This window comes from Saccopteryx leptura, chromosome 11 (assembly GCF_036850995.1).
Source record: "Saccopteryx leptura isolate mSacLep1 chromosome 11, mSacLep1_pri_phased_curated, whole genome shotgun sequence".
In the NCBI taxonomy this organism is placed as follows: domain Eukaryota; kingdom Metazoa; phylum Chordata; class Mammalia; order Chiroptera; family Emballonuridae; genus Saccopteryx; species Saccopteryx leptura.
The window spans coordinates 46149431-46161680 of record NC_089513.1 but is presented as its reverse complement, the minus strand read 5'-3'; the positions used below and the strand labels follow the sequence as shown (position 1 = coordinate 46161680).

Below are 12250 nucleotides of genomic sequence, written 5' to 3'. Positions count from 1 at the left end.
GTCACTGGGCAAGGTCTTCAATGAGTTCAAGGAAACACAAGGTTCAACATAGGACATCCGGTAGGACAGAAGAATGGGCCAAATGCTGGGCTTTGGGCAGAAATATATACGATCAGAGGGGATGGGTCTCTATGTATTTTTGCTTCTAAGCTCACCATGGTCTACCTCAGAGTTTTAGGAGCAGAATATTTTGTGGGGTGAGTTAAGAGACCTCAGCTGATATAGGTGGCAGGGAATGGGGGGATTTCAGGGCAGAGTGGAAGCTTTGTCGTTACATAGTCCATCAAGCCAAGTATACTTGAGAATTTAGGACAGGCTCAGTTGGGCATAGTTCTCAGGCCAGTGAAATGGCACAGTGGCAGTGAGGATCTTGCTGATGAGAGCCTTCAATACGTCTGGCCTGTGAATCACATGGCTACAATTTGGACAGGTCGCCTTTGATGCTTGGTGCCTAGCAGTCATCCTGGCAGCTCCCTTTGGAGGGTGCCTCTATCCCTCTTTCCTGGGTGGATCTCATGTTCTGTTTTGTTTTTTTATCCCATTGCATCACCTTACTTAGCTTAATCTTTCTTTTGGTAGAGTATACATTTTAGTAACTTATTTCAAAAGAGTGCACAAGAAGTTAATTTTTAATACTTTAATTCTTTCCCACACTTAATTATATGGTCAGAGGGTTGACAATTATACTATTTTCATCAGCTGCTTTTTTAGTGTGAGAGAGAGACAGTCAGGAAGGAAGAGAGATGAGACACATCAACTTATAGTTGCATCACTTTACCTGTTCATTGATTGCTTCTCATACGAGCCTTGACCGGCTGAGGTGGGGGCTCCAGCTGAGCTAGTGACCTCTTTTCAAGCTGTCGACAATGGGCTCAAACCAGAGACCTAGGGCTTCAAGCCAGTTACCCATTTGGGCTCAAGCCAGCGACCATGAGATCATGTTGATCCTACACTCAAGCCGGCGACCTGGCACTCAAGCTGGTGAGCCTGTGCTCAAGGCAGGTGAGCCCCCTCTCAACCTGGCAACCTCAGCGTCCCAGTTTGATACTGTGCCACCACTTGCCAGGCTCTTTTCATCAGCTCTTGAAGATAACTTTCTAAAGTCTGAAGCCACATGGCCCTGTCTGAGTTTCTCAGCTGGTTAGAGTGTCACCCTGACATTACAAGGTTGCAGGTTCAGTCCCTGGTCACTGCACATAAAAGAATCAACCAAGGACATCGTGAATAAGTGGAACAACAAATCAGTTTCTTTTTCTCTGTCCCTCTCCCTTTCTCTCTAAAAATTAGTGAAGAATGAGAAAAAAAAGCAATGCTTCAAAATTCTGAACAAATGGAACTTTCTGGGTTTTTGTTATATTGGCACTCTTCTGGGAGATAAAAAGTAGGCATTCTGGAAGCTTTTGAGTCATCAGTATTACATTTTCGGTTTGTTACAATTTAATATATGTTGCATTTTAATAATAAAATGAGGAAAAATAAGTGAAATAATCTTCCACATGTGACTCTGAGGGAACTTAATATAATAGTAAATCTTCAGGGTAATCTTTTTAAAAACACATTATGAGAATAAGTGTAGTTTTTATTGTTTGACTTTATTTTTCTACCGTGTATGTGAATGAAGCAAGTTTCTAAGTCCTTCGTTTCCCTTCAGTGCTGGCTTCTCCTAGTCCCTTAGTGTAACCAATGTGAATCGTGTATTTTCTTTCTCTCTCTCTTTTTTTTTTGTGGTTCAGGATTTTCATTTTACCGTTATTACTACATGTACTCAACTTTATGGCTAGTAGGAGCTATATTAGGGGTATGTATCAGCTCAGGCTAATGTTGCAATACTCACATGAACTATGGCCCATCACTTACTTGTACCATGATTTGCATGGTGATAACAGTGTTCACACAGAAAAATGAATATGGTAAGTGTAGGCTTTGGCAAACATGATGTCAAGATATCATAAAGAGTTCCTTAAACCTGACCAGGCGGTGGTGCAGTGGATAGAGCATCGGACTGGGATGCAGAGGACCTAGGTTCGAGACCCTGAGGTCGCCAGCTTGAGCACGGGTTTGAGCAGAATCCCACCAGCTTGAACCCAAGGTCGCTGGCTCCAGCAAGGGGTTATTCGGTCTGCTGAAGGCCCCCGGTCAAGGCACATATGAGAAAGCAATCAATGAACAACTAAGGTGTTGCAACGCGCAATGAAAAACTAATGATTGATGCTTCTCATCACTCTCCGTTCCTGTCTGTCTGTCCCTGTCTATCCCTCTCTCTCTGACTCATTCTCTGTCTCTGTAAAAAAAAAAAAAAAAAGTTTCTTAAATACCATTATCTATGTTAATATTTTAAGACTTTTTTCATTTTACAAATGCTTTAGAATATTTGTCAATTAAGTGTTTCATGTAGGTACACTAGATATGTCTTTTAAAAAAATTTTGATTATGGAAAATTTCAAACTTACATCAGAGTAGAAAGAATAATTTAATTTAACAAATTCTCATGCACCCATTACCCAGCTTCAAAAATTGTCAACATCTTGACCTCCACCGGTTGGCTCAGTGGTAGAATGTTGGCCCGGTTGTGGATGTCCCTGGTTCGATTTCCGGCCAGGGCACACAGGAGAAGTGCCCACTTGGTTCTCCACCCCTCCCCCTTGCTTCTCTCTCTCTCTCTCTCTCTCTCTTTCTATCTTTCTTTCTCTTTCTCTTCCCCTTCTGCAACCAGGGCTCCATTGGAGCAAAGTTGGCCCGGGCACTGAGGATGGCTCCATGTCCTCTGCCTCAGGCACTAAAAAAATGGCTAGGGTTGCAACGGAGCAAGGTCTCCAGATAGGCAGAGCATCGCCTCCTAGTGGGCTTGCCTGGTGGGTCCTGGTTGGGTGTATGTGAGAGTCTGTCTCTGTCTCCACTCCTCTCACTAAAAAAAATAATAATAATAATCAACATAAAAAAATGCCGTGTTATTTGTTGAAGACACCAAGTTCTTTGGATTTGGCTGATTGATACTTTATGGTATTTTAAGACTTGTTCCTCTAACCCTGTATTCTTATAATCTGTAGTTGTTAGATGTAGAGGCTAGATTAGATTCAGGTTCTATTTTATTTTGGAAAGAGTACCTCATAAGTGGTGCTGTGTACACTCTATTGCATCACATCAGGCATCAGGAATCACATAAAGTGTGATATCCTATTATTATTGATAAGATTTAAGATGATCAATAGATGAAAGTATTGTCAGTTTGATCCTTTGTAGAGTTCTCAGCAATCTTTTATGTAATGGTTTTAGCAGCTCTTAATCAGAATTTCATGTGTAAAATTGGTGGTAGTTATTTTCCTTTGCCTTCCTCTTGTTTCCTCCTCAGTAATTAAATCAGATTTCATTCAGTGATTCAGACCTTGACTAATGAACTTGCTTTTATTCCAAGTAATTTGAAGGTTTGGATGAATTTGATTTAAATAAAATTTATGGACCTTATATTTTAGTCAAATGCTTTTTTGTCTCCCTTATAAAAATGGAGACAACATTTGTCTCTATTTGATTTAACATTGCATTTTTTAAATGAATGTTAAATCAAATAGAGACAAATGTTTGATTTTTGATTTAACATTGCATTTTTTAAATGAAATGAAGTAGAATCTGACTATATTAAAACTAGAAAGCCCGGCGGTCATACGAAATGACCGCTGTTCTAGATATTATAAATTGTAATTAAAATGATTTGTGCAAAGGTGTCTGCTAATTCAAACTGAATTACCCAGGGCAGGTGGCGAGGACGCCCCTTTGCTTACTGCCCCACGGGGTTTCCCCCTTCTACTTGCTTAATTGCTGAAAGTAGAGTGCAATGAAGGAAACCACTGGCGGTACATTTCTTAAGAGCCACCGCTAGCTCAATAAATAAAGGCGATTTAAATAATAAAATGTTAATTCACATGTCAAAGATCTCTTTGTACACAACATTTCTTGTGTAGATCTTTCCATCATTTTTAAGCTCGCCTTGCAGAGGACCATCAATTATTTTTAATTTTACCTCCGTTCTTTCACGAACTCTTGAACAGGCAACATAAAGTTGACCATGTCCAAATGCAGGCTTAGGTAAAAAAATGCCAACATGCTTAAGCGTTTGGCCCTAAGACTTATTGATGGTCATAGCAAAGGCAAGTTTTACAGGAAATTGTCTATGTCTCAATTGAAACGGCAACCCTGTTTGAGATGGAGCCAAATCAATTCTTGGAATGACATGTATTTCACCTTTAGAGGAGCCAAAGACTTAGCTATTATGACATTATTTTTCAATTAGAGAACCTCTAGTCTTGTACCATTGCAAAGACCCCTTCTGGTGTTAAGATTTCTTAACAGCATAATAATTGCTCCAATCTTTAACCTCAATTTGTGAGGTGGCATGCCAGAAGGCGGGACTATTTGAATGCTGTGGCAACTTCACCCCATTGGCTAGTACAGTTACGCAAGCAACCAATAAGCTATCGGCGACAAACAGACACTTAAGCCACATATAATAAAGATCAGAAGGAATTTTTTGCTACAGATTGCATGTTTTTTTTTTAGAGTATTAGAAACTCTTGCTTTGTAAGGATATACCGGTAGTAGTCAACCTGGTCCCTACTGCCCACTAGTGGGCATTCCAGCTTTCATGGTGAGTGGTAGCGGAGCAACCAAAGTATAAGTAAAAAGATAGATTTAACTATAGTAAGTTGTTTTATAAAGACTTATTCTGCCAAACTTAGCGAAAATCTGACATAAAGTACTTGGTAAGTAATTATTATGATATGCTTTAATTTGCTGTAACTCTGCTTTATAAATTTTATAAAGTAAAGTTACTTCCCTACTTTATAAATCACCATTACTGTGGAACTGGTGGGCGGTTAGAAAATTTTACTACTAACAGAGATACAAAAGTGGGCGGCGGGTATAAAAAGGTTGACTAACCCTGGGTTATATAGTGCTTAGTGGTGAAAATCATAAAGCAAAGCAAGGCAGTGATGGACTGTAAATTCAGGGTGGTAGTAACCTCTGTTGGGGGAAGCAAGAGGATGGGACTGATGCAAGGTATACAGGAGACTTGAAAAGTACTGGTAATATTTTTTTCTTAGGCTGGTGACCATTTTGTTTTTTATTCTATAGTTTACATGTGTTTATTACAAAATAAAACATGTTATATTTTTATAATGTATAATTTATTTCACAATTAAAAATAATAAATGGACTCATTTACTACCAATTTGAAATATTTCTCAAATGCTTGATTAAATCTTATACAAAAATTTTATCTCTTAACAGCATTATAAAATATGTAGCTTACAAAATTTTTTCTTTAGTACACAGTAAAAAATGTAAGGGTCATTATATATACATATTTTTTGGGGGGGATATTTTTCTGAAGTTGGAAACGGGGAGGCAGACAGACTCCCGCATGTGCCCAACTGGGATCCACCCGGCATGCCAACTGGGGAGCAATGCTCTGCCCATCTGGGGCGTTGCTCTGTTGCATCCAGAGCCACTCTAGCGCCTGAGGCAGAGGCCATAGAGCCATCCTCAGTGACCGGGCCAACTTTGCTCCAATGGAGCCTTGGCTGCGGGAGGGGAAGAGAGAGACAGAGAGGAAGGAGAGGGGGAGGGGTGGAGAAGCAGATGGGTGCTTCTCCTGTGTGCCCTGGCCGGGAATCGAACCCAGGACTCCTGCACGCCAGGCCGATGCTCTACCAGTGAGCCAACCGGCCAGGGCCTCATTATATATCTTATTTGAAATAGTAGTCTGTTTTTAAGTTAATTTCTTAAAAAATTATATTTAACATCTTTCTGACATTGTAACTATGAAGGATGACTGATTATAAGTATCAAGATAGAAAAAAGTAGTAAGTTGAACATAGACAGCTTCCCATTCATAGCTGTAAACTGGCTTATTTGAGAAGACCCAAGTTTCATGCTCACTGTGTATTATATTTGTATAGTTGATTCTTGGCCCTTAAGCATTGAACCAAAATAATTTTTTTTTTTTTTAATATCAAGTTTATGAACCAGTCTGGTGCCATGTGGGGCCTAGAGATTGTGTCTGGGTTTCCATGGTAAGCATGGTGTTTTAGCTTAGATGGTCTGCTTTTTTGGGGCAATTTAGGGAACTTTTGGGGGAACAAAATTATTCAAGTCTTCATGAACATTGCCAACAAGACTTGAGCTTACCATATTTTAGCTAGCCAGAGAGCAATTTAATCTTGAGTCAACCTGTGTATTCAGTCAAAGATTTTGAATTTTGTATTAAATAGTAGGTTTAAATGAAAATATTCTTTTTAAAAGGAATCTTTAAGGGGTATAGGTTTAAAATTTTGTATTGAATGATTTATTTTCTAAAAAGCTATTATTGTAACACTAAGCCTTCCAATGTAAAATTTCTACAATGCTTTTAGAAATTACCTTATGATTCTGGAATAAGTCTAATTATAATTCAAATACATATTAGAAGTGACATATATTTGGCAAATAAGTATTTTTTATATCTTGTTACATAGAATGATAGCTTAAGTGATTTTTAAGATTTAAATATAATTAAAAGAACTAACCTTTTTTCCTCCCCTTTTAAAAAATTCTTTTCTCAAAAATTCCCTTAGGTAACAGAAATCCAAGACTGGAGTGCATCAAGCCCACATAGTGCAGCATATGTTCTCTGGGATAATGGTGCTAAGAACCTTTACAGAGTTGGCTTTGAGGGCATGGTAAGTAGTAGGAAACAAAAGAAAATGTTGGATGGATAAAAGAGGGAAAGAGTTGTATTCTATTTTTTTCTTTTGTAATCTCTTTTTGTCAGAATATAGCCATCTGAATCGTTATGGGTATGCAATAGGAGGGGAAATCTATAAAGTGAAAATTTAATAAACTTTACATTTTTACTGCTTTGTTTGAACTATTTCAATATTTAATAGCCAATCCAAGAATCTAAGATTTAGAATAATCTGTAAGGCTACTTCTTGGCATGGCCATAGAGAATAGTAGTATAATGAGGTTTTTATAATATGTATTCTAGGCTTTGATGGCTGATAAAAATATAAATTACATTAGGTGTTTACTTAGTTTTTTTGTTTTTAAAGATTACCCTAAAATTTATTTTAATTATAAAATATAAAAGTAATATAATAGTTGTATAATAAATGCATATGTACTGTTTCCCCGAAAATAAGAAAGTGTCTTATATTAATTTTTGCTCCTAAAGATGCGCTAGGTCTTATTTTCAGGGGATGTCTTATTTTTCTGTGAGTAAGAATTCACATTTATTGTTGAACAAAAAAATCAACATTTATTTAATATATTGTAGTCATGTCATCACAAACATCAGCATAACCAGCCCAACTCTGAATTCCACCAAGAATGTCTTGTGACGCTTTCCATGTACAACAATCTACTGTTTCCCTAAAAATAAGACAGTGTCTTATAGTAATTTTTGCTCCTAAAGACGCGCTAGGTCTTATTTTCAGGGGAGGCCTTATATTTCTAAGCTTGATAAAAGTTGTACTAGGTCTTATTTTCAAGGGGTGTCTTACTTTTGGGGAAACAGGGTAGTTGTTCTATAATATAGAATTGCCCCTTCTGCTTTCTTTTTGTTACAATATTATTGACTGTATTTCTGATGCTATACTTTACAATTTCCATGACAGTTAAGTAACTACCAATCTATACTTCTTAATCCCTTCACCTTTTTCACCCTGTCCCCCACTTAAAATTTTTTTTTGTGTGTGTGTGTGACAGAAACAGAGAGACAGAAAGTGGGACAGATAGGGACAGACAGACAGGAAAGGAGAGAGATGAGAAGCATCAATCATTAGTTTTTCGTTGCGACACCTTAGTTGTTCATTGATTGCTTTCTTATATGTGCCTTGACGGGCTACAGCAGAGTGAGTGACCCCTTGCTCAAGCCAGCGACCCTGGGTTCAAGCCAGTGACCTTGGGCTTTAAGCTAGCGACTGTTGGGCTCAAGCCAGCCGATGAGCCCACACTCAAGCCAGCAACCTTGGGGTTTTGAACCTGGGTCCTCTGCATCCCAGTCTGATGCTCTATCCACTGCACTACTGCTTGGTCAGGCTAAAAATATTTTTAAAGAGATTTTTTTCTTCTTTGTATTTTGAAAGTGTAGTGTTGATAATTGAAAATAACAGGTCTAGAAACACTTTGAATTACTTAAGTGCTTAGGAAAATAAGGGTGGTACATTCAATGGATTGCCCTATATTTCTGCACTTCATGGATCATTGTTCAAATATTGACCTCAGCTATTTAATTTAGAGTATAATTAAATAGTATATTAATACCATATATGCCAGTTTATCGTTTTCATTTTGAATATATTGCTCATTCAAAGATTTTTTTTTTTTTTTTGGTGACAGAGAGAGAGGGACACAGATAGGGTCAGACAGACAGGAAGGGAGAGAGATGAGAAGCATCAGTTCTTCACTGCAGCACCTTAGTTCATTGATTGCTTTCTCATATATGCATTGACCGGGGGTTGGGAGGTGGCTACAGCAGAGTGAGTGACCCCTTGCTCAAGCCAGTGACCTTGGGCTTCAAGCCAGCAACCATAGGCTCAGGTCTATGATCCCATGCTCAATCCAGTGACCCCGTGCTCAAGCTGGTGAACTTGTGCTCAAGCTAGATGAGCCTGTGCTCAAGCTGGTGACCTTGGGGTTTTGAACCTGTGTCCTCTGCGTCGCAGCCAGATGCTCTATCCACTGTGCCACCACCTGGTCAGGCCAAAGAATTCTTTAAATTTCATTTTTTCCAACTGTTTTCCACCCTTTGTTAGGAGTAGAAGGATATATGACTTTCTTTGTCTTCATTTATTCTATTTATGTATAAAAGCCAGCCATGTGAATCTAAACAGAGGCTTTACTTACCAATATTTATAATTGTATATAGCACTGGTTATCAGTTTTTTTTATTATCTTTATGCCTCTACATTTTTAAATTGCGGATTTTTATAGGATTCTGACTGATTATTCATTTGCTTCAAATGAAGCTTGATGTGATCTGTGTGCTTAGGTACTTAATAAGTATTTTATATATAGATTGAGTCTTTTCTTTTTCGATGGCTGGGGAGTACTCCTTTGCATGGTTATGCTATTATTTATTTAATAAAATTTATGTTAATAGGTATTTGGTTTTGTGTTTTGGGTTTTTTTTTTTTCATTGTTGCAAAGTGTTCAGCAACTATCTTGTACATATGTCTACACATTTATAGGTATATTTCCTTAAGATACGTTCCTAGAAGTGAATTCGCTGGGTTCGAGTATCACACTAACACAATTTTGATTCCTGTGTCTCTGACTAGAATTTAGCTAAACGTGGTGCTCCAATAGCAAAGAAGCTATAAAAGAGTTGGGTTTCCTCCCCTCCCTCTTTTGCTCTCTATGTGTGTGTGTGTGTGTGTGTGTGTGTGTCAAGGGGCTCCTTTCCTTGATAGTGTAAGTATAGGCTGTAATCACCTATTTATATCAAGTAACTATTAGACACTTTTAAATAAATCATCTAAATTGTCAGAGTAGCCCCCCAAGGTTGCTCTTCTAAGTTCACACTTTCTGAACTTTTTCATTATATAACCACTTCCTTCCCATTGATGCTTAAATAATTTGTTTTCTTATACAAGCTGAGTATGAAGGAACTTGAGTTAACTAAGTTATGGTGAAGTAAGGACTAAAGTTGATGTAAGTAGGGAAGTTAACTTGACAAGGAATCAAAAAATTTTGTTTGGTACTATAGCTCATAAAATTGATTTGAAAGATAAAATGAGTTCTTGTTTGGTAAAAGTATCTTTAAAATGAAATGTGCTATGTACATTTTAATTCTAGGTATTTGTTTTACAAATAATTCCCTTTTTTAGCATGTGTTGCTAAAAATATTATAAAGATCAAGTTTATAGTTTTTGATGGGTGCTTTTGAAAGCCATGTTAAATGTGACCATTAACCAGTAACTGGTATATTCTGAATGGACATTTTTGCCTATTTTAGTTACTGAACTATATTTGACATTTTCAAGGGTGATTTTTTTTTCCTTCTTAGTCTGATCTGAAATGTGTCCAGGATGCCAAAGGAGGTTCTTTCTACAGAGATCACTGCCCTGTGCTAGGTGAGTTAGCAGACTAGAGAAAATTACTGAGTAATGGGTCAGAGTTTATGGAATCAGAAAAATGTTTAAATTGGACTTTAAAAAGTTAGTTACCGTTAAAGCTATTTTAAGAGACATTTTTTTGGTTTTATTTTAGTTTCAAAGAATTCGTTCTTTTTTAATGATTTATTAGACACTGGGTTGTCACATCTTGAGATTTGATATGCCATTTTTGTCAGAATGTATTTGAAACTTTTGTCTTTTAACCATAGACTTATACTGTTGAAAAATTTTGTGTTAGATGTTACATCTCTTACACTATTGAGAATAGGACCTATTTAAAACTTATGAATCCTTAGGATTTCTGTAAAATTGCCTTTCTAATACTAGAACAGTTCCAAGATTAAGGTAATATAATAAATATAATTTTACATATTAAAATTTTTTTGTTGATTTTAGAGAGAGTAGAGGGGGAGAGAGAGAGAGAGAGAGAGAGAGAGAGAGACAAACAGAAAGAGAGAGAGACAGGAACATAAATCTGTTCTTGTATGTGCCCTGACTGGGAATAGAACTGACCACCTCTGCACGTCAGGATGATCCTCTAGCCAGCTGAGCTATCTGGTCAGGCAATTTCACATATTATTAAAATAAAAAGAGAGCAAGAAAACTAAAACCACCTTCATTTTTATGTTGGTGAATATTGTGCCACAATTTTCTGCATAAACCTTTAGTCTCTGAACGCCCTTTTTTTTTTTTTTAAGCTTAGAGGCAGGAAGAAAGAGACAGAAAGACAGGAACATCGAGCTGTTCTTGTATGTGCCCTGACCTGGGATCAAACCTGTAACATTGTCGTTTTGTGACGATGCTCTAACCAACTGAGCTAACCAGCTAAGGCTGTTTTTCTTTCTCATGTGAGCACTGTGTGCCTCTTTCAAATCATTGGATTTGCTATTTTGCTAAAAAGTGCTCTTTTCAATAAAAACAAGAAGAGGTCTTTTCTTGCATGAAACCTGGTGACCCTGTACTCAAACTGGATGAGCCTGTGCTCAGGACAGCGACCTTGGCATTTCGAATCTGGGACCTTGGCATCCCAGGTTGATGCTCTATCCATTGTACCACCACTGGTCTGGCAATGATAGTATTATCTTTTTATAGATTCTACTCCTAGTCAGTCATCATTATAAATCATCCCATTATTTTAATCTTTGAGTCTGATGTTTGATTTTTCTTTTTTTTAAAGCGCTCTAGTTCTAGAATCTGATATATTATATTCTCAAAACATTTTCAGATGGTAATTAAAACTAAAATTGTAGAGCTTGTTCTTGTTTAAAAATAGTGCATTTGGCATGTTGTTGCAGTGACTTTCCTTTTCCTTTGTCAACTCTCTCTGTAATTACAGGTGAGCAGAATGGCAACAGGAATCCTGGTGGGTTGCAGATTGGTGACTTGGTAAATATAGATCTTGACCTAGAAATTGTACAGTCTTTGCAGCACGGTCATGGAGGATGGACTGATGGCATGTTTGAGACTTTAACTACAACTGGAACAGTTTGTGGCATTGATGAAGATCATGACATTGTAGTACAGTATCCAAGTGGCAATAGGTTGGTGATATTTCTTAATTTTCAGTAATAGCAAATAAAGCTAGAGAAAAGAGCCTTAAAGCAAATGATGTGGAATAACCAAAGGTAGCTCTCAGTGGGTAAAAATCTAGAATATGTTGTTAAGGTTGAGGTGAACAAATGTCAAGAAGTGTGTGTGTGTGTGTGTGTGTACTTATATATTTAGGTTTCAGTGTTCTGTGATTCTTTTTTTTTCCTTCAGGGAGCAGAATATATTGTATCACTATTAGGTCCAAGTATAGCAAAAAATTATGTTTATAATGGATTGTATTAGTCTATCAGATAGACTCTATCTGAATTAGGATAAAATTATTCTGTCTTGTATTTCCAGGGTTATATCTTGGTAACACATCTTATCTGCCACAGACACATACACACTTAATTTTTTTATTTTATTGAGAGAGAGAGAGAGACAAGAAGGGAAATAGATGAGAAGCATCAACTCATAGTTGTGGCACTTTAGTTGTTCATTAATTGCTTCTCATACATGCTTTGACTTGGGGGAGGGCTCCACCCAAATCATTGTCCCCTTCCTCAAGC

General features: G+C 37.3%; 1 protein-coding gene across 1 annotated transcript in view; it reads left to right on the top strand.

Annotated features, from left to right (window-relative positions):
- Positions 1-12250, top strand: part of MIB1 (MIB E3 ubiquitin protein ligase 1) — a 155774-nt gene that overhangs the window by 37117 nt on the left and 106407 nt on the right. Inside the window, exons 4-6 of the mRNA XM_066353422.1 lie at positions 6609-6713; positions 10043-10109; positions 11488-11692. Coding sequence (XP_066209519.1) covers positions 6609-6713; positions 10043-10109; positions 11488-11692 — 377 coding nt within the window. The remainder of the gene's footprint in view (positions 1-6608; positions 6714-10042; positions 10110-11487; positions 11693-12250) is intronic.